This window comes from Cetorhinus maximus, chromosome 21, assembly GCF_964194155.1.
Source record: "Cetorhinus maximus chromosome 21, sCetMax3.hap1.1, whole genome shotgun sequence".
Classification (NCBI taxonomy): Eukaryota; Metazoa; Chordata; class Chondrichthyes; order Lamniformes; family Cetorhinidae; genus Cetorhinus; species Cetorhinus maximus.
Window position 1 is genome coordinate 86478736 of NC_135899.1, and position 23307 is coordinate 86502042.

Genomic DNA, 23307 nt, shown 5'->3' on the forward strand with positions numbered 1-23307 from the left:
GTCATTGTAGAATGGTTAACACTTTTTAGAATATAGGGGAGAATTTTCTCCTCGTTGGGGGGGGGGGGTTGGGCAGGAGCGGGTGCACAGCCGATTGCTGCCCGCAATTGGCTGCGTGCCGCCATTTTACGTGGGCGGGCCTTAATTGGCCCACCCAGCGTGATGCGCACCCGCTGAGCACTCCCTGTGCGGGCAGGGGGAGTATACCGAGTTGGGGCCTAATCTCCCCGAGGCACAGAGCTGCCTCAGGGAGATCAGTTTGATATGTAAAAATTTAAATAAAGGAGGAAAAAAAATTTTAAGGCACGTCCCCTCATGTGACAGTGTCACATGAGCTGGGACATGGCTATGAATGTTTTTGAAAAATTTTATTAAAGTTTAAAAACCCTCACCCCACCCATGGATGAGGTTTCATGATAAACGCGAAGGCCGCCTGGGCTCTTCGCCTGCCCACCAACCTTAAGGTTGGATGGGCAGCTATGTTAATTATTTGAATTGGAACTTAAATGGCCTTAGACACTTTGGTGGGCGCTAACCGCGCATCATTTTACGTGTCAGTGAACGGGCCCCGTTCACTGAACTGAAGATTCTGCCCATAGAACTGTTTTGGCGACAAAAAAAAAGCCAATTGCAAGTCAGCAAACTTAAAGCAATCCAACACAATTTTCCACCATCTGATCATCACCCACCAATGAATGGGCACTTATTACCTGTGTTTCAGCACTGCTCAGGGAATGTAAATCTAAAGTGGCTTCTTCTTCAATATTATCATCCAACTCCTGATCAGCAATAGGAGCCCCTTGTTCCCTTTCTTCTGTTTGCTCTACTGAATTCAGTTGCTGTTGTAGTGGTACGGTGTTGTCGTCTGCAAAAGCTACACCAATCTCTTTTCCACCCTCTTCTTCTGAAATCTGAGATTTGGGTCTCTTGAACCAGCCAGGTAGGAAGCGTGACAATCCTTTGCTGCCTGAAGGCTGCTCTTTCTCTGCCTCCTCTTTGTGGGCTGGACCACCGTTGATTGGTGTTTGCTTGTCCACCACTTCTGTAGGCTGCTGATTCTCCGTTGGCTGGGTTTCTGCTTTGTCAAAGTTGGGAGGCTCTTGCTGCTCAGAAGTAGACTGTTGCTGATGGGGATTTCCTGTCGCAGCACTTGTGCTAACTTCTGTGGCCATGATGAAACTGCATTTAAAAAAAGTTAAAAAAAACATAAGATACTCATGCTCACTCTGGAGAGTTGGAACTAAACGGTGGCAAATCATGATTCTCAAGACTCAATTCAGCATTTCCTTACAGATTTATGCTAAAATACATTTCTGATTTGTCTGAGCTGTTGAACTGAAAAATGAATGCTATTCGGCACTAAGATGACGACATCACCAACAACATAGTATACAATTCAAAGCAACATGGCCATTTCTGGAAACAGAACATACAGCTGAGAGTATATTTTTCTAAAGAACTATACATACCAGAACCTGTGATTGCTTTTTTACTAATCCTTGTTGGGAAATGCTTGGCAAACTAATTGGGAAGTAACAAGTACAATTTGTATGTGTTAATGTGTGGCAAAGCTGAGAGAAACTATCCAAGAATTCCACTGTAATTTTGTTTTTGCAGTAACTAAATCGGGTGACATTAAGAGAAAATAACTTTTAAGATACTCAATTTTAAAGCAACATAGTTACACCCTAACTCTATGGAAACTAGTACCAAACAAATCCACATCACCTCTCAAGGGGACCACATCATAGGGTCAGTCATCACTTGCCCTGCACAACAGAAGGGAACTCCCTTGAAAGAACTCCCTAAATTGTCAAAACAGCTGTACATCTGGCACGGACTTGTATATTGCACTCCAATAAGCACACAACATTTTTTTTTAATGGATTACTTAACAAGTACCAACAAATGTAACAATTTCCCCCATGTTTCATTAAAATAAGTTTTGAGCACCATGCAAAAGCCACAGTACCCCACTTGGGGACACCACATCTCAACCACAACACCACATCCCACTAATCAACATACTCGGCCAAATCTTGTGGAATGGGGATCTTAGTGGGCATCTCTCTGCATACGACTTTTCCTGCAACCTACCACTTGAAAATCTTTGCGCCAGAAGTACACGCTGGTAGCAAAGCAGCGAGAGCAACCGGTCCAACAGTCTACTACCTTAACAACTGCAACTTAAGAACTGAAAACTAATTAAGAATAACAGAGGAAGGTGAATTGGACCAACACCTTAACAGGAAGAGAAATAGAGAGGAAAAATATGATCAGAGAGGAACAAGGGGAAGCACAGGGAGGGGCTGGCGAAAGCGCGACAGGGGCTGGACGGCAAAGGTGAGTGAGAGGGATACCGCAAGGGCAGGGGAGACAGAGACAGAGAAGGGAAGCCAGAGAGAGGGATGGAGAGGGGGCGGGGGAGACTAGAGAAAGAGAGAGGGAGGGAAGGAGGGAGAGGGATGTGGGGGAAGTCAGAGAGAGGGGAGGTGGGGGGAAGGCCAGGAGAGAGAACAGGAGGATGGGAAGAGAGAGGAGATGGATAGGAGAGAGAGGGGGACAGGGCCAGGAAAGAGAGTAGAGGGGGACAGGACAGGGACAGAGAGAGCGAGAGCGAGAGAGAGAGAGCGCGCGACGAGAGAGAGAGAGATCGAGGACAGAGAGAAAGGACAAATGGAAGGGTAAGAATTTTAAGAAAGGAACTTACTACATGGAAGAATGAGACTGAACAGTTTTAATTGTTTCCTCCCTGGGCCAGAGGGGTAGGTTGACACTGTACTAAAAATTAACAGGTCATTAAAAGGTTACTTATGCTCTTAAGTAACAAACACAACTTTGTGATTAGTTTAATTGGCAATTAATCTACATATAAAGCAAGTTCTTAAAAATAACAAGGGTTAAGGGTTTGTTCATGTTTGTGAGAAGCAATGGTGGAGCAACACAAGTCAGCTGGCATGTTCTGAAGATTCGCAACTCATGCTCTCGCAAGCCCCTGAACTTGCTGGTTAATTTGCGCATTAATAATTGTATGCACCATTATGTTTCCAGCAAAGTTTGGCCAATTGAGTAGCCTACGCTAAAACCGAATCTGCCAACACCGCAATATATATACAGAAAGGTGTTCTTTCATGCGTTGTCTGGAATAGACTTCACGGCTACTTTCAAAAAGCATTACACAACACAACATTGGAGGACTCATGACTGATGGTGGACAACCTTGCTCAATCTTCTCTGAAGAATTGTTTTGAGGAGTCTCCTTAAACAGATCTTAAGAACTAGAAAACAATTTGGGATAAGATCCAGGATTTAACCATTTTCTGCCAAAGTTCCCTTTATCAGGCCACACCGGTATCAAATTGAAAGTCTTGTAAAAATTGATGGAAAAAAATGTTAAGTGCATTTATCCTGGATCTTTAACAATTTCCTCCCACAGTTTCTCCAGGCCATAAGTTCAAAGCCTTATGCAAATCACTGAAAGTAATGAAAATGTTTCCTGGGCCTTATAAAATTCCACAATCTTGCACAAATCTGCAACACACCCTACACATTCCAAGAGTATAATCTGGCCTGCTCCTTTCTAATATTATTGCTGACCACAAAAAAAAACTTGCCTTTATATACCTTCCACAACCTCAGGGCATAACAAAGCCAAATGAAATACAAAGTGTAGTATTTGTTGCAACATAGAGAAATGTGGCAGCCAACATCCACACAGCAAGGCCCCACAAACAGTAATGAGATAAATAACCAAATAATCAATTTTCGTGATTAGGTTGAAGCACAATATTAGCCAGGACACAAAGAGGTCCATAACACTTCTTTGAATGGTGCCACAGGAGTCCATCAGAAAGGGCATATAGACCTCAGTATAACTTCTAGTCTGAAAGACAGCAGCTGTATCAATATGACACTTCCTCAGCACTGCATTGAAATATCAAGCTAAATTATTTGCTCTTTGAAATGAGACTTGAACTCATAACCTTCTGAATCAGAGGCCAGTGCTATCACTGAGCCAATGTTGACACCAAGTATGTATTTTTTATAACAAAAACACAATCAACTTAGATATGCAACAAATACCCTTTAAAAGAAACAGGAATTTTTATCTTGTTGTTAATTTGTGAAAGTGAGTTGCAGCAAAGTGTTTAGGAACAATACATAGCAATTAGATGTTTTATTTTAAAAGAGAGCTTTTACATAAGGTTAACTCTAACTTTACATCAAGAAGTGATATTTACTCCAAAGCATGCAATGTGTGTGCCACAGCAACCCAAAGAGCCACTAAAGACCTATTCAATCAATATGATTCTTCTGTTATGTTGGGGCACAAGATAACTATCAAGACTGCCCTTTTGACAAAAAGGTAACCAGCTTTAGTGCATGGACTCAATATGATGAATGATAGCAAAGATATTCCTTTCACTATCAGTAGATATTAATCAACCACCTATACTGGCTTACCATAGTTCTTGGAGTTCCCTGTTTTTGCGCAGAGGCCGAGGGATGACACAAGCTTATGTATAACAGGAACCTCATTCAATCACCTCATAACCTCTCCACAACCAAAACCTGTGATTGTTGTTTAATTATGTCATATTATAGGCCTCAATAGTCAGAATTCCACAATCAGTGCGGGGTGGGGAGTACAGTGCCATAAGGAACAGATTTATACCCAACTTAACACAATTACCACATTGTATTAAGTACAATGGCAGGTTAGTTTGGCATTGCAAGCACGTGTAAAATATTGGTGGTATTGTGTCTTGTGTACTTATAAAAAGTATTAGTTAAAAAAGTCTCAGATGGAATACACTTAAATTGCCAAGTTTGATTTGTTAGTGCTTCCCTTTTGGGCCAGTTCTGAGTAATGCAGGCGTTAACCAGCATATGTTGAGATCATTATAATGCACAAAAAAGCTTTAAAAAGCAGAAGTAGAAACTTCATTTCCCAATTTACCTAGAAGTAAACTGTAAACATTGCAGAACCTATTGTAAACAAGATATCTAGACTGCATGGCAAAACAAAGCATGATTTAAGGGGTGCCCCTCAGAGTAAGCAAAGCCATCTCATTTCAAGGATAGCCTTTTAATGCCATGCCATGACTTGGTCTAGTGTTGCGGCAAGTACACATGGAAAAGCAGCACCATGCAGCAATATGATGACAGCACTGATTAAGCTTGTGCATATTAAAAATGTTTCAACTGGAAGATTTATTTATTCTAATGCCACAAATGTGCTAACAAAAAAAAACTAAATGGAAAATTACCCAAAACCCCCCAAATTTGTCTGGTTAAATCTTTCGATCCTAACTTAAAAGGCAGAAACTTTGCTTTTCAAGTAACCTTAACGTGACAGAATTCTTCATTAGGATGAAAAGCGAAGTAGTCCGATCTGAAACTAGCGCCCTAAATCTAAACAAAGGTAACTATGCAGGTATGAGGCGCGAGTTGGCTAAGATAGATTGGGGAACTTCACTAAAAGGCATGACAGTGGATAGACAATGGCTAATACTTAAGGAATAAATTGCATTGCAACACTTATACATTCCTTTCTGACGCAAAAAACACAACAGGAAAAACAACCCAATCATGGCTAAGAAATTAAGGATAGTATTAGATCCAAAGTCATATAAACTTGCTAGAAAAAGAAGCTTGAGGATTGGGAGGAGTTTAGAATTCAGCAAAGGAGGACCAAGTGATTGATTAAGAGGGGAAAAATAGTGAGAGTAAACTGGCAAGGAACATAAAAGCGGACTGTAAAAGCTTGTGTAAGTGTGTAAGAAAAAAAGATTGGTGAAGACAAATGTAGGTGCCCAACAGTCTGAAACTGGAGTATTTATAATAGAAAACAATGAAATGGCAGAGCAATGAAACGGAGGAAGACACAAATAACTTCCCAGAAATGCTAGGGAACCAAGGGTCTAGTGAGGAGGAATTGAAGAAAATTAGTATTACTAATTACTAACAGTGCTGGAGAAATTAATGTGACTGAAAGCTGATAAATCCCAGGGTACTAAAGGAGGTGGCCATGGACATAGAGGATGCATTGGTTGTCATCTTCCAAAATTCTGTAGATACTGGAACAGTCCCCGCGGTTTGTAGGGCGGCAAATGTAACCCCACTATTTAAAAGAGGGAGGGAGAAAACAGCGAATTACAGGTCAGTTAGCCTCACATCAGTAGCAGGGAAAATGCTATTATAAAGGATGTGATAATAGGATACTTAGAAAATATCAACGGGATTAAGCAAAGTCAACATGAATTTATGAAAGGGAAATCATGTTTGACAAACCTACTGGAGTTTTTTGAGGATGTAACTTTAGCAGAATAGATAAGGGAGAACCAGTGGATGTGATGTATTTGGATTTTCAGAAAGCTTTTGATAAAGTCCCACATAAGAGGCTAGTGTGCAAAATTAAAGCACATGGGATTGGGGGTAATATATTGGCATGGATTGAGAATTGGTTAGCAGACAGGAAACAGAGAGTAGGAATAAATGCATCTTTTTGGGAGTGGCAGGCGATGACTAGTGGGGTATCGCAGGGATTAGTGCTTGAGCCCCAGCTATTCACAATATATATCGATGATTTGGATGAGGGAACCAAATATAATAGTTCCAAGTTTGCTAATGACATGAAACTTGGTGGGAATGTGAGTGGTGAGGAGTATTTTATGAGACTTCAAGGCAATTTAGACAAGTTGAGTGAGTGGACAAATACATGGCATATGCTGCATAATGTGGAAAAGTGTGAAGTTATCCACTTCAGTAGGAAAAACAGAATGGCAGGGTATTACTTTAATGGTGATAGCTTGGGAAATGTTGATGTACAAAGGGATCTGGGTGTCCTTGTACACCAATCACAAAGCAAGCACGCAGGTGCAGCAAGCAGTTAAGAAGGCAAATGGTATGTTGGCCTTCATTGTGCAAGAACTTGATTACAGAAGCGAGGATGTCTTACTGCAGCTGTACAGGGCCTTGGTGGGACCACATCTGGACCAGTGTGTGCAGTTTTGGTCTCCTTACCCAAGAAAGAATATACTTGCCATAAGAACTTAAAAAATAGGCGCAGGAGTAGGCCATCCGGCCCCTCAAGCCTGCCCCGCCATTCAATAAGATCATGGCTGATCTGCCCCAGGCCTCAGCTCCTCTTTCATATTAGCTCCTCATAGCCCTCAACTCCCCAATATTTCAAAAATCTATCTACCCCCTCTTTAAATACTTTCAGTGATCTAGCCTCCACAACTCTCTGGGGTAGAGAATTCCAGACATTTACTACCCTGAGAAGAAATTCCTTCACATCTCAGTTTAAAACGAGTGTCCCCTTATTCTGTAACTATGTCCCCTAGTACGAGATTCCCCCCACTAGTGGAAACATCTTCTCAACATCTACCCTCTCAAGCCCCCTCAGGATCTTGTACGTTTCAATAAGATCACCCCTCATTCTTCTAAATTCTAAACCTATTTAGCCGTTCTTGATGAGTCAACCCCTTCATCCCAGGAATCAGGCTAGTGAATCTCTTTTGAATTGTCTCCAATGCCTGTATATCCTTTCTTAAACACAGGGACCAAAACTAGGACTGATCCTTGTGGCATTCCACTAGTTACGTCTTTCCAACCTGAAAAAGGCCCATTAATCCCGACTCTCTCTTCCGTGTGTTAACCAATCCTCAATCCATGCTAATACATTACCCCCAATACCTTGAGCTTCTATCTCGTGCAATAACCTTTGATGTGGCACCTATCGAATGCCTTCTGGAAATCCAAATACACTACACCTACTGGTTCCCTTTATCAACTCTGCTTGTTATATCTTCAAACAACTCTAGCAAATTTGTCAAACATAATTTCCCTTTCATAAAACCATGTTGACTCTGTTTGATTGCTTTAAGCTTTTCTAAATATCCTGCTATTTCTTCCTTAATAATGGACTCTAGCATTTTCCCAACGACTGATGCTAGGCTGACTGGCCTATAGTTTTCTGCTTTTTTTCTCCCTCCCTTCTTGAACAGGGACGTCATATTAGCAGTTTTCCAATCCGCTGGGTCCCTCCCAGAATCCGGTGAGTCCTGGAATATTTCGACCAATGCCTCCACTATCTCTGCAGCCAATTCCTTTAAAACCCTTGGATGCAGCCCATCAGGTTCTGGCAGCTTGTCTGCCTTTAGTCCCAATAGTTTGTCAAATACTTTGTCCCTTGTGATAGAGACTGTTACAAGGTCTTTCCTCCCGTTAGCTCCTTGTTTATCTGATATCTTTGGGATGTTTATAGTGTCCACCATCGTGAAGACCGATGCAGAATATTGGTTTAAATAATCTGCCATTTTCCTGTTCCCCGCTATCAATACTCCAGTCACATTCTCCAAGAGTCCCACACTCACTTTAGCCACTCTCTTTTTATATCCCTGTGGAAGCTGCTGCTGTTTGTTTTTATATTTCTTGCCAATTTACTTTCATTATCAATTTTCTCCCTCTTTTATTAGCTTTTTAGTCATCCACTGCTGGTTCCTAAAAAATTCCCAATCCTCTGGCCTACCACTAGTTTTCACCACTTTGTATGTCTTAGTTTTTGATTGGATATTCTCCTTGACCACCTTTGTTAACCTTGAGTGATTCATCCTTCTCATCAAGTCCTTCTTTCTGACCAGGATATATTTTTGCTGAGTGTTATCAAATTTCTGCTTAAATGTCTGCCACTGCTCATCCACTGACCTTCTCCTTAGCCTGTTTTCCCAGCCCACTTTAGGCAACTCTTTCTTCATACCTCTGTGATTGCCCTTATTTAAGTTGAAGACACTGGTTTGAGACCCGAGTTGCTCGCCCTCAAACTGAATTTGAAATTCTACCATGTTGTGATCGCTACCCCCTAGATGATCCTTAACTATGATATCTCTTATCAATCTCACCTTATTACACATTACTAGATCTAAAACAGCCTGTTCCCAGGTAGGTTCTGCAATGTACTGCTCTAAGAAACAATCTCTGATGCACTCTACAAATTCGTCTTCCATGTTACACCGACCAATCTGATTTGTCCAGTCAATATGCAGATTAAGATCACCCATGACAATTGTAGTGCCCTTCTTACACACCTCCACTATTTCCAGGTTTATAATTAGCCCTACAGTGAGGCAACTCTTCGGGGGCCTATAGATGACTCCCACTCGTGACTTCTTCCTCTTGCTATTCCTTATTTCCACCCAAACTGATTCCACATCATGATCTACTGCACCTATATCTGCTCTACTCACCACTGCACTGATACATTCCTTTATTAAAAAAGCTACTCCACCTCCTTTTTCTTATTGCCTATTTTTCTGGAATGTCGAATATCCTTGAGTATTGAGTTCCTGGTCTTGGTCACCCTGCAACCACATCTCTGTAACAGCTATCAAGTCATATTCATTTATTTCAATTTGTGCCGTCAACTCATCTATCGTGTTACAAATGCTGCTTGCATTCAGATAAAGAGCCTTAAGCTTTGACTTTTTACCATTATTGCTCATTCTGGTTCCAATTTCTGCTGCACTCTTCTACTGATATTTTCTGCCCCTTCCTGTCACACTTTGATTATCGCTTCCCTCTCCACTACCCTGCACCTCTGCTCTCTTGTTTCTTTTTGATTTTTTTTAAAGCTTCCCTTCAATTGAATCCTTCCCCCCACTAATTAGTTTAAAGTCCTGTCTACAACTCTAGTATACGATTCGCCAGGACACTGGTCCCAGCATGGTTCAAATGAAGTCCGTCCCAAAGGAACAGCTCTCTCCTTCCACAGTACTGGTACCAATGACCCATGAATTGGAACCCGGACAAATCTTTGAGCCACGCGTTTACCTCTCTAATCTTATTTACCCTACGTCAATTTGCACGTGGTTTAGGTAGTAATCTGGAGATTATTATCTTTGTTGTTCTGCTTTCTAATTTAGCCCCAAGCTGCTCGTAGTCCCTCAGCAGAACCTCTTTCCTAGTCCTAACTATGTTGTTGGGACCTACATGGACCATGACAACTGGATCCTTCACCTCCAAGTTCCTCTCCAGCCCAGAAGAGATGTCCTTAACCTTGGCACCAGGTAGGCAACGCATCCTTCAGAACTCGGTCTTTGCTGCAGAGAGCAGTATCTATTCCCCTAACTATGCTACCCCCTATTACTACAACATTTCTCTTTTCTCCCCCCACTTGAATGGTGCTCTGTACCACGGTGTTGTGGTCAGTTCATTCATCCTCCCCGCAGTGTATGCCCTCATCCACACCAGGAGCAAGAAGCTTGTAGCTATTGGACAAGGGCACTGGCTGAGGCTCCTTCAAAGCTAAATTATGGGTTCCTATACTTGCCTCACTCGCAGTCACACCCTTCTGTCCCTGACCACGGTCCAAATTTGATGTTATTAATCTAAGGGGTGTGACTGTCTTCTAAAACAGTATCCAGGTAACTCTCCCCCTCCCTGATGTGTCGCAGTGTCTGCAGCTCAGACTCCAGCTCTTCAACTCTGAGCCAAAGTTCCTCAAGCAGCCAACACTTGCTGTAGATGTGGTCACCGTGAATCACACTGGTGTCCACCAGCTCCCATATACTACAGCTGCAACACATCGCCTGCCCAGCCACCTCTATTCTATTTAACTAATTTGGATGCTAAATATTTTAAAAGTGAATTTCTTAACTATACCCTTCAGATGTAATAATGTCTGTTGATTTAAACCACTTGGCCAATCAAAAGAGTCACAGGTGAGATACCCACCAATCACCTGTTTTCCTTTGACATCACACTTAAGCTCTGACAAGTAAAAACAGGTTGAAGGTGCTCTTTGCTGCCGCTTTTTATCTCCCGCCACTGCTACCCTTCTCACGCAGGTCCGCTCTCCTCTAAGTGCTGCTGACTGCCTGTCCCAGGATCCTCTTCTCATACTCTCCTCCGGAGAGAGTGCAGCGAAGATTTCACCAGATTGATTCCTGGGATGGCAGGATTGTCGTATGAGGAGAGGTTGGTCGACTAGGCCTGTATTCAATGGAGTTTAGAAGAATGAGAGGGGATCTCATTGAAACGTATAAAAGTTTTACAGGGCTGGACAGACTGGATGCAGGGATGATGTTTCCTCTGGCTGCAGGGTCTAGAACAAGGGGCCACAGACTCAGGATATGAGGTAGGTCATTTAGGATTGAGATGAGGAGAAATTTCTTCACTCAAGAGGGTGGTGAACCTGTGGAATTCTCTACCACAGAAGGCAGTGGAGGCCAAGTCAGTGAATATATTTAAGAAGGAAGTAGTTGGATTTCTAGACTCTAAAGGCATCAAGGATATGGGGAGAGCGCGGGGGTATGGCGTTGAGATAGAGGATCAGCCATAATCATATTAAAATGGCAGAGCAGGCTTGAGGGGCCAAATGGCCTAATCCTGCTCCTATTTTCTATGTATTTCAGAAAATTATAATGTCCAGGGAAAATAAGACCTCTCACTATCATTATCTAGTAACTTGTAAACCGTGACTAGGAAAGGAAGAGGGGAATATGCCTATAGACATACCTTCACAGACGATATGGCCCTGTCAAACTCTCCTTGGGAGCCTAGTGTGCTTTAATCCCCACCTTAAACATTCAGCTGAACAGTAGCGAGTGTCTAAGTACAGTATTATGGTTTTGCACGACTCCAGGGTGGATCTGATTGAAGAACACAAAAAGAGCATCTGCCTTAGTTGTTGCTTCATAATGGCAGAAAGCTTGGTGGTTGCCAACTTCTACCTGGGCACAGAGGAGGGTTGAAAGGTACTTTGATCTTTCTCCTCTTCTTTTAATGACAAAATCTCAATATGGATCAACCTTACAGCACCATAAAAGGTGTCTTAATAGTTCTTGATCGCATGATTAGAAGTGCTGATCAATTAAAAAACTGCAAAAGGTTTTTTTGGTGGATTTGTGGTAAAAAATGGGAAAACCATTTCAAGGGAGGGAGGGCGCTGACCTACAATAATTTCTCATTCAGTATATCGACTCAATGGACTACAAGGTGTGGCTATGCTGTAATAAGAAGATGGTGTCACAGCATTCAGGCACTGTTCAAAAGCAGCTCCTGGGTAGCAAGGATTCAAACTCATGGCATCTGTTATCTAATGACCAAATAATGGCTGTCTTCTACGGCAGCTGTGCAGGGAAATAAGTGGAATATCTATAGGGTTGAAGTGGTCCCAAGGTAAAATGCTGAGTGATAAGAGTTCAAAATAAAGTCAACATTCTGTGCGAGATTCAATTGTCTAAAGTCTAAACCTAACAGAATGCTGATGATGAGTGATCAGCCAACCTGGCTCACATTTGGAACTTGGAGTCTATGATCCTTCCCCACGAACTCCAGCTAACCCTGCAAGTCCATGCCCTAATGGGTAGAGTCGTTGTGGCTAGCAAAGCATTGGGAAGTTAAAGTGAACTGTTAAAGTGCATGGTTTTAATTGGCTTCACATCACTACCATGGTGTCCCACCAGTAATTATGCTTGCCGCTGCCTACCCCCCCACCACCCATTTCTCAGCTACATGTTTGGTGGCATCACCTGAAATGACAGTTTCCACAAATATGCTGACAATATCCAGCTTTACCTTACCTCCACATCTCAAGACCACCACTATCTCTAAGCTATTCAAATACCTATTCGATATCTAGTACTGAATAAGTAGAAATTTCCTCCAACTGCAGAGATAGTGGAGGCATTGGATGAAATATTCCAGAACCCACTAGATTCCGGGAGGGTCCCAGGGGATTGGGAAACCGCTAATATGATACCCCTGTCCAAGAAGGAAGGGAGACAAAAAGCAGGAAACTATAGGCCAGTCAGCCTAATATATGCCGTTGGGAAAATGCTAGAGTCCATCATTAAGGAAGAAATAGCAGGACATTTAGAAAAGCTTAACGCAATCAAGCAGAGTCAACATGGTTTTGCGAAAGGGAAATCATGTTTGACAAATTTGCTAGAGTTGTTTGAGGATATAACAAGCAGAGTTGATAAAGGGAACCAGTAGATGTAGTGTATTTGGATTTCCAGAAGGCATTCAATAAGGTGCCACATAAAAGGTTATTGCACAACATAAGAGCTCATGGTACTGGGCTAACGTATTAGCATGGATTGAAGACTGGTTAACACAAAGATGACAGAGAGTTGGGATTAATGGGTCTTTTTCAGGTTGGAAAGACATAACTAGTGGAGTGCGACAAGTATCAATTCTAGGGCCTCAATTATTTACTATCTATATTAATGACTTGGAGGAGCGGGAAGAGTGCAATGTATCAAAATTTGCTGACGATACAAAAAATAGGTGTGAAGGCATGTTGTGATGAGGGTATAAGGAATCTGCAAGGGGATATAGATAAGTTGAGTGAGTGGGCAAAAACTTGGCAGACGGAGTTTAATGTAGGAAAGTGAGAGGTCATGCACTTTGGTAGAAAGGATCAAAAGGCAAGCTATTATTTAATTGGACAGAGACTCCAAAAATGTGCAGCACAGAGGAATCTGGGTGTTCTTGAAACACAAAAAGTTAGCATGCAGGTGGAGCAAATAATTAAGAAGGCAAATGGAATTTTAGCCTGTATTGCTACGGTGTTGGAGTTTAAAAATAGGGAAACCTTGTTACAACTGTATAGGGTGTTGGTGAGGCCGCACCTGAAGTACTGTGTACAGCTTTGGTCCCTATATTTAAGAAAGGGTATATTGGCATTGGAGACAGTTCAAGAGAGATTCACTAGGCTGATTCCTGGGATGAAGGGGTTGACTTATCAAGAACGGCTAAACAGGTTAGGCCTTTATTCATTAGAGTTTAGAAGAATGAGGGGTGATCTTATTGAAACGTACAAGATCCTGAGGGGGCTCGAGAGGGTAGATGTTGAGAAGATGTTTCCACTAGTGGGGGGAATCTCGTACTAGGGGACATAGTTACAGAATAAGGGGACACTCGTTTTAAACTGAGAAAATGAAAGTCATCCTCTTCAGTCCTCGTCACAAACTCCATTTCCTTACCACTGACTCCATGCCTCTACCTGACAACTATCTGTGGCTGATCCAGACCATTCACAACCTTGGTATTATGTTTCATCCCAAGATAAGCTTCCTACCTCATTTCCACACCCTCACTAAAACCACATGTTTCAACCTCTGTTGCACTGCCCAACTCCACCTTTGCCTCAGCCTAACTGCTGCTGAAACCCTCATCCATGCTTTTGATACTTCTAGACTTGACTATTCCAAAGCATTCCTGGCTGACCTCCCACATTCTACCCTCCGCAAACTTGAGGTCGTTCAAAACCCTGCTATCTGTGCCCCAAATCACACCAAGCCCTGTTCACCCGTTTCACTTGTGCTCATTTACCTACACTGGCTCCCAAAGTAACACCTCAATTTTAAGATTCTCATCCTTGTCTTCAAATCCCTCCATGGCTTTGCTCTTCCCCAACTTCAAACTTACAGCAACCCCCTCCCACAACCCCCACACTTTCTGTGCTCCACCAATTCTGACCTGTTTAAGCATTAAATTTTAATTGGTCCCCTATTTCAACCTTGCCTTCAGCTGTCAATGTTCTAAGTTATGGAATTCCTTCCCCAAATCACTCTACTTCTTTATTCTTTTAAGATGGCTCCTTAAAACCCCTCTCTCTGATCAAGTGTTTGATCACCTGGCCAAACATCTTATGTAGCTTGGTGTTGCTTGTTAAATGTGCTGAGACATTTTATTACATTAATGACGCTATATAACTGGGGGTTGTTGTTGGTTAAACTCCAGTAACCCCATTTGTGCCTACTCGTATGTTCTGAATCTTTGGACCTGTCAACCTGCACTAAAGTCCTTACAATGCCAGCAAATAGGGTATGAGCATATAGGAACACGGCAAAGCATTTCTATGTATCAGATACCTAGCCAACCAAAACAAATAGATAGCAGTCAAGGTCCACTGGATGTATTTGTGCAATAATGACACAATGCTCTAAGTGAGCATAATATGCACCTTCAATCAGTAAAACACTTCTACACACAAAAAGGTGGCATAAGTTTAAAACCCCCTTCCACAAACAGCAGTTGATGCAGAGTCAAAGAGTCACGATGGCACAGGAGGGGGCTATTTGGCCCGGTGACCTCTCTGTAGAGTAATCCAGTCAGTCCCATCCCTGCTCTATTCCCTTAGCCTTGCAAAGTTATTTCCCTCAAGTGCCCTTCCTACTTCCTTCTGAAATCAGTTGTTAATTTTAAATTTGAGATTGAGAGATAACACAGGTTCTCAAAGGATATGGGGTAAAGGTGGGTATACAGAGTTAGGTCACAGATCAATCAACGTCTCACAGAATGGTGGAACAGGCTCAAGGGGCTAAACGGCCTACTCCTGTTCCAATTGCCCTTTAATAACTCATTTTGTTTTAAGCCTACTGAAACATGATGCTTGGTTCAAGAATCATTGTGAGGGCACTTGAGGATGATTTATAATCATGTTGTTGCACCCTACTGAAGAAATATTCCCTCTTCATTGACAGACCTCATCACTGAGAACTGATGCATTTTTACTACAATAAAATTTGAATAGAATAAAATCCTTATTTTCAGAGAACAGTGATGTGGAATGGTTTCATGGTTCTGTGTATTTCCTAAATTCAATATGCAAATACAATTTAAAAAAAATGGGACCAGCAAGTGGATAGGGTGTTTTTTCATTGGCAATACGTTGAGAACTGTTCGAGTAGAACAATCGTATTTCCAGCTAATCGTTATAGAGTAAAGCCTAAAGGCTACATACTGTAAAACTAGGTGGAATATTAACATTTTAAAGGAATAATTTCTGAATTCTTAATAGATAGAAAAAAGTGCAGTTCAAGGTTCTGTAGCAGTTACACCTTTATTCATAATGCAGCCTCTAAACTGACAGCTCAAAAGGGGTTAAATTAAGGCTATATTTGGAATAAATTACATTCAAATGTTACAAAATTTAAAGAAAACATCATTACACAACAACTGCAACTTCCATGCTTTGCAGCAATGGTAAACATGTAGTGTGAGAATGTACCAAGTACTTGAAAAAAATCTATTGAAATACAGATGAACAAACTTTGATTTATAAAGTGCCTTTCATGACCACAGGACATCCTTAAGTACTTTAAAGCCAATGAATTACTTTTGAAGTTGTAAGGTAGGAAACATGGCAACCATTTTGCATACAGCAGGCTCCCACAAACAGCATTGTAGTAACAGCAAGGTAATCTATTTTAGTGAGGTTGATTGAGGAATAACTGTCAGCCAGGACACTGGGGGTTAACACCCCTGCTTTTTGAATAGTGCCATGGGATCTTTTATGCCCACCCAAGTTTAACATCTCATCTGAAAGACAGTGCAGCATTCCCTCAGTACTGCAGCCTTGATTTTTGCACTCTCAAGCCTGGAGTGCAACTTGAACTCACTCTTCTGACTCAGGCAAGAGTGTTACCAACCATGCCACAGGCCATCATTGTGAACATACAAAGCTTATTCAGAATTTCTGTTGGTAAATGACGGAGAATCATCAATGGCTCAAGCCAAAGGACAACTTCACTGCTAGAAAGTTATTAGATAAACTTTTCCTCATCTTTGACAAATACATGACAACTTTATTTACATGAAAAACCATTGAGCTGTTGGGGTGCATTTTTTTCTCAATATGATAAAATCTTCTTTAAAATGCATAAATAATTGCATTGTGCAAGAATATATACAATACCTTGCATTATAATATTTGCCCATCAAAAGACTCTATTTCCTCATGCATCCTACCTTCCTTCACAGCACCACTAGTAGCAGTCTTCAGTTGCCTGGGTTCGCTCTCTGGAATTCTCTGCCTCTCCAAGATCTTCTTTTAAATTGAGCTTTGACTGCAATTTTGGTTATTCCTCCTAAACCCTGTTGCTTCCAGGTTTGCTTTCCTCATGTTCTTACAAACAGCCTGGAGATGTTTTTGTATGTTAAAGCTACAATGAAACTGCAAGGTACTGTTGGATTATTCCAATATAAAGAACACTAACTACTCAAAATGTGCGTATTCAAACTATCCCAATTGTGCACATTACCTAATAGGAAAGAAGTCAGTAAACATAAGCAACCTAATTCTTTGAAAAAAAATCACAATATAAACAAACTATATCTAGAATATGCACAAAGTTGATCGGTCCTTTTCAACACATTCATATGAAAACGTACCAGACTCTAACTAATATCTTAAGTGGTCTGTCTCAACATGGATTTTTAGTATTGTAATACAACAATGAAAGTTTCCTTTCAGTACAGCAGCATATCATCCCATATTTCCTGTCAACCACTGCCTGTTCACATTTTCTAGCTTGCTGTTCCAACGTTACTTTATCCCTTTAGATAATAATGATTGGACTTTGAAGAAAAACTGCAGGACAAACCTCTGACAATGCATAAGAGAATGTTTAACAGCAAAAACACTAGATTCTACAAGTTCCAAAAGCCAGTTATAAGAACAAAAGTAATTAGTACTCTAACACTAGCATTGTGGATGAGAAAATATTTAGCACCATATTATATGGCAAAAAGAAAATGGAGCATTGAATCCAATGTTTACCAAATGTTCAAATTAATTTTATTCTAAACTGGCTTTCGACATATGTGATGACGCATTAAGCAATTAATTTTAAATATACAGTAGCTTTCCTGCAGATGTGTTCAGCTATTGTATACATGTAACATTTTAAAAACCTCTCAAAATATTTAGAAAAAAATATTCATATAAAACTGTGTCCATGTTCTATGAATGCAAAACGTCAAGTGTAATAGAAATGGTGCCAAAAAATTTACAGAACTGAATTATTATATATATACTATTCTATCACACTCTAAGCACATTGTAAAGCATTTAATAAATAGCACTGTACACAACAAAGCCTACTGCAGCACCGCCACCATTAAAAAACGACAAAACCCTTTGTGTCTGGCAAAACCCAGGCTTATTTTCAACTGCTAAAACAAACTGCTGCACACATCAACATCTACATGCTGCCAAATTCTTTACAAATTGTAGCTGCCCACTGTTAACACAGAGCAAAGGCTTACACTGTCAGCATATTGTCCATACCCAGACAATTCACTGTCCATACCCAGACAATGCTCTGAAAAGATTCCAAATCCTCTTTTTTGCAAGCTTTGTAGCTACCATTGTTTATTTTGAAACCGAACTGCAGCCATAAATCTATTTACTCAAACACAGTCCAAAATGCAAAAAATAAAAACTGATCACTGGATAACCTAGGTTTTTCTCTTTCCAGACAATTTTAAAAATTGACCTCACCCACAGACATCCAAGATAAATACTGCCTCCACACATCGTTTTTCAGCACACAAAAACAAGTGGGCACAAGCCACCCACCTGATTTGTTTTACTATCCTGCAGTGTATAAATGTTTGGGATCTTTGAATCCAAATTCACAAAGCTGATGGGTATGAATCATGATTCAAGTGGAGTCCCAAATCCTATAGAACAGTGGTATTCACATTGTTGGCAACCATATCCACCAATTTCAGCTCAGTTTAAAAAAAACCTTGCCTCACTCACTCAACTTCCACTAGTATCAGACGTCTGCTTCTTCGTAATTCCGAGAATACTATTCTACGAAACTGTCTGAAATCAGATTTCTTTATTCAAAGATATAGATTATACATTCATTTTGTTCTCTAATGTTTTAAAATAATCAGGTTTTGACCATAACAGTAAATTATTTAACTTTATAAAATGCCAAGTCAGGCTAGTTCATTCTTCACAAGTATCACGTTTGAATGCCACGTGTTGAACTTGGTATACAAAAGTCGCCACTACATGAGATCACAAGTATGATCTGTGGAATATTCAGATTTTAAGCACAACAATTTACAATAAACAAAAACTAATCTTGTGCATTTATGAAAATGAAATACTGCCGCCACACAATTTTTCTGGACACAGACCACTCAATATTTACAACGTTCTAAATGTGCAAAAGTTTGCACTAAATTAGCACTAGACATTTCAAAATGGGTGAATTGTTTTTGAAATTTCTTATAATAAACAAATCAGTGTGTGAAGATTCCATATAGGTAGACTTGCTCCTACTGTGCAATATTAGACTTAACAGCAACCTAAGACTACCCAACATATCTACAATTTAATCCTGGTCATACGATTTCTCAGTATTTATTTCTACATTTTTCAGTGTAGATATAAGGGTAAAGAACAAAAGGCAGCAATTCCTGTACATTGAGCCACAGTCGACAAAACTAAGGTCCAAAACAGAATACCAATTCCAAGAAGTTAATGGGTATAGGTTCTGAAAATGGGTAACATTCACTCAAGGTGATTGAAGCTTAATTCTTCACTGTGAATTTCTGATCTCAACTGTCCTGTGGTGCAGCAGCACCAGAGAAAGGTCTGGGTATGGTAGCATTGAGATTATGTTACTGGACTAGTAGACCAGAGGCTTGAACAAAAGCTCAACAGGAGCTCAAAACCCACCATGGCAGTTTGAGAATTTGAATTCCGTTAAGTAAAGAAATTCAAAGTAATTTATATTCTAAATGAAGAAAAGCCTGAGCTTATCCCTGAGACAGTAGAAACTTCAACTGTACTACACTTCCAGTGCCAGAATGGAAACCAAGTGGTGGAATATTGAAGTTGTAACCAAAATTATGTGATCTGTGTGCTCATCTTGCTGATATCTATTTAAACCCAAATTCATTAGTATATGCCAGATATTTGCTTTATGCCCTAATTACCTATCTGGGTTCAAATTGCCAGGAAATTCCATCTGAGGTGCTTTTCCTGTGAGGATTTTTTATTTTGGTGGGGAGAAAGGATGGAAGAAGTCAAGTGGCTGGACTGTCTTACGAAGCTTATCGCAATGGTAGACAACCCAAGAAGAGGTTAGTAAAGCATAATATGGACTATGAAAAGTGCATGAGCTCAAGGAGAAAAATAACTGGCATTTCCCAGCCAAAGAGAAGAAATAGCATAGCATAGTAATAATCTTGACAAACACCACTGCGAGCTCTCCACTATCTTAGTAAAGGTAGTGAGCAGGACAGGTGGATGGAGCAGTTAATAAAGCATACAGTACCCTGGGCTTTATTAATAGGAGTATAGAGTACAAGAGCAGGGAGATTATGCTGAGCTCATTTAAGACACTAGTCAGGCCTCAGCTGGAGTATTGTGTACAGCTCCAGGCACCACACTATAGGAAAGATGTGAACACATTGGAAAGAGTGAAGAAGTTTACAAGAATGGTTCCAGGGATGAGAAACTTCAGTTATGAAGATAGGATGCAGAGGTTGGGACTGTTCTCCTTGGAGAGAAGGCTGAGGAGATTTGATAGGTGTTCAAAATCATGAGGGGACTGGATTCCCACTCATAAAAGGATCGAGAATGAGAGGGCACAGATTTAAAGTGATTTTCAAAAGAAGCAAATGTGATGTGAGAAAAAACTTTTTCGCGCAGCAAGTGGTTCGAGTCTAGAATGCACTACCTGGAAGTGTGGTGGAGGCAGGTTCAATTGAGGCATTCAAGAGGGCATTAGATGATTATCTGAATAGAAACAATGTGCAGGGGTACAGGGAAAAGGCAGGAGAATGACATTAAATCATAATACTCATTCTGCACCACAATGTTCTGTGATTCTGTGAGCAACTGGGCCATTCAGGTCAAAAAGTCTCTATCAATTCCTAGTCATTCCTGTTCAGTGTTGAATTTAATGACCTTAGCCAGGGCAGTAGTAAGGATGCTAAAAATTGACTTCAGCAACCCTGACCTTAAAGTCAATTTTCCTACTCTTGATTACTATTCAATGACTCGTGTGTGTAAGGGTGGCTGGTGAAGATTTGGGTTTAGTTATGTGATCCCCATGACCAAATAGCCCACCAATATTCACAGTCTAAACTTAAACAAGAGAAGTGGCCACATGAGTGAAGTATCAAGGATTAGTCGGTGTTTGTTGAAGAATGCCCTAGGAAGAGGCTCTTGCCTTGAGAACAGATGAGGAACGAAAACTTGCAATAACAAAAAAAACACACTGCAGTCCTCAAAGGATTAATCAAACTAGATATAATCTCTCCAGATTCCACTACAATCTGCTCCAGTCTACTCATTTGAGGCCAATCCACTTACACTGCTAAAAAATCATTAAACAACCTGTAAAGTACTTAGTGCAGCCGTGTGCTAGTATTCATGCAAAACAGCCCACTGATGACAGACATTACTTTCTATATTAGAAATATCATAAGGACACCTGCTCACTGTACTCGAGCTTCACAATGTTGACAGAAAATGGAGAGAGAGAGAGAGAGAGAGAGAAAGAGAGAGAGAATTCTTTTTCATAACTTAATGGTAATCATACTATCCAGATCTTGACAATCTCAAACATTCAATGGTCCGTTCTGGGCTGTGAAATTATAACAATTGCAAACTGGAACAATGCTTGCACTCAACATTTCACATCACTAAGGCTAAGAGCAGATTTGATAGGTATGCTGCATACTCAGGAAGTGAAAACATGCTAAAACCACAAAAACAACAATTTCAAAACCACAATATGAAGGTCAAAATACTCCTTCTCAAAGGGAATAAAAAAGAATCCACCCATTTCATAGAGTTGCCACCAATGGCATGTACTCAGTTCCAGGAAAACACGAAAGACCACCTTTTAAAGAAAATACTGTAGCGTCACTTCTGCCTAACACCTTATAACAGTGCTCACACACATCTAGTTGCAATGCTCTTAAGATCTTTAGCTACAGCCACCTTTATATATCTTTGGGAGCCATGCCATATTAAATATCCCCAGACACTTAGCAGTGGCTTCAACACCCAAAGAGTCAGTAGCATGATTATACAAATGGGGTTGGGGGTGGTCCTATCCTTTAGCTCAGTTATAGGGCATGGTAGCACAGCAGTTATTACTACTAAGAGGCATAGATTATTAATTGAGAATGTGTGTTCAAATTATATCATGATTTGAAAATTTGAATGCAATTTTTGTTGCTAGGATCTGGAATGAACTGCATGAAAGGGTGGTAGAAGAAGATTCAATAGTAACTTTCAAAAGGGAATTGGATGAATATTTAATTAAATATATTCACATTTGCTAGTATGACTACTACTACTTATATAGCACCTTCAACTCAAGAAAATGCCCAAGGTATTTCAAGGGGCATTATAAAGCAAAATTTAACACTGAGCTGCATAAAGAGATATCAGGGCAAATGGACAAAAGCTCAGAAATGCCTTAAAGGAGGGAAAAAGAGAGGTAGAGAGGTTTATGAAGGGGGGCGGGTGGTGCGTTTCAGATCTTAAGACCTTGGCACCTGATGAAGAAATTAAAAATCAGGGATGATTAAGGGGCCAAAATTGGACAAGTGCAGATACCTGGGAGGGTTGTGGACTGGAGAAGATTACAGAGACAGGGAGAGGCAGAAAACAAGGATGCGATGTGTCAGAAAAGCAGTCTGATTGTTGAGAGTGGAGGAGTTTGAGAGGTGGTAGTAAGGGAGAGCTGGGTGCCTTCAGAAGTATGTGAAAAATTATGCTTTGTTTTCGATGATGTCACCAAGGAGCAGGATGTAGCTGAGAAATAGGAGAGGGCAAAGAATATATCTTTAGATAACACCAACAGCAACAGTGCAGGAGCAGGAAGAGAAGCCATGGCAGGTGGTCCTCTGCTTACAATTAGGAAGATAAAATTGGAACCAGGCGAGTGCAGTTCCACTCAGCTGAACAACAATGGAGGCGCTGGAGGAGGATGGCATAGTCAATTGAGTCAGAGGCTGCAGGTGAGCCAAGAAGGATGAAGAGGGTTGGTTACCCTTGACACAGTCACATAGGATTTAATGAGAGCTGTTTTGGTACTGTGGCAGCAGGTGAAACCTGAGTGGAGGGTTTTAAGTATGGAATTCCAGGGAAAATGAACATGAATTTGGGAGGTAACAATATGATCAAGGACTAGAGGAAAGGAAAGTTAGAGAAAGGCTGTTGGGGAAAGAACAGGGGTGTGCTTTTTCTGGAATTGGGAGATCTTACAAGGAGCCAGCACAGGCACAATGGACCAAATGGCTTCCTTCTATGCTATAAGATTCTATGATATAACTCATGACTCAGACATCCTAACCACTGTTACGCAATTACTTGTTTTGTTTTATATTGTCTCCACAGTTTTGTCTATCATTGGGTTTGTGCATACACTACACTGTATGTAGAATATTTACGGATGCTTATCTTGACACTCGCTATTACATTATATCCTCAATTTACATTGTATTGTTTGCTTTTTAATCAGACCT

General features: G+C 40.7%; 1 protein-coding gene across 14 annotated transcripts in view; it reads right to left on the minus strand.

Annotated features, from left to right (window-relative positions):
- Window positions 1-23307, minus strand: part of LOC144696101 (protein 4.1-like) — a 189015-nt gene that overhangs the window by 88385 nt on the left and 77323 nt on the right. For 12 of the 14 annotated variants that reach the window (XM_078567377.1, XM_078567376.1, XM_078567374.1 and 9 more), the window contains one exon: window positions 711-1179. In XM_078567377.1, the coding sequence (XP_078423503.1) occupies window positions 711-1179 (469 nt within the window). Of the gene's footprint in view, window positions 1-710; window positions 1180-16764; window positions 16929-23307 lie in introns of those variants that run through there. The other 2 variants (XM_078567370.1, XM_078567378.1) reach the window with 2 other exon arrangements.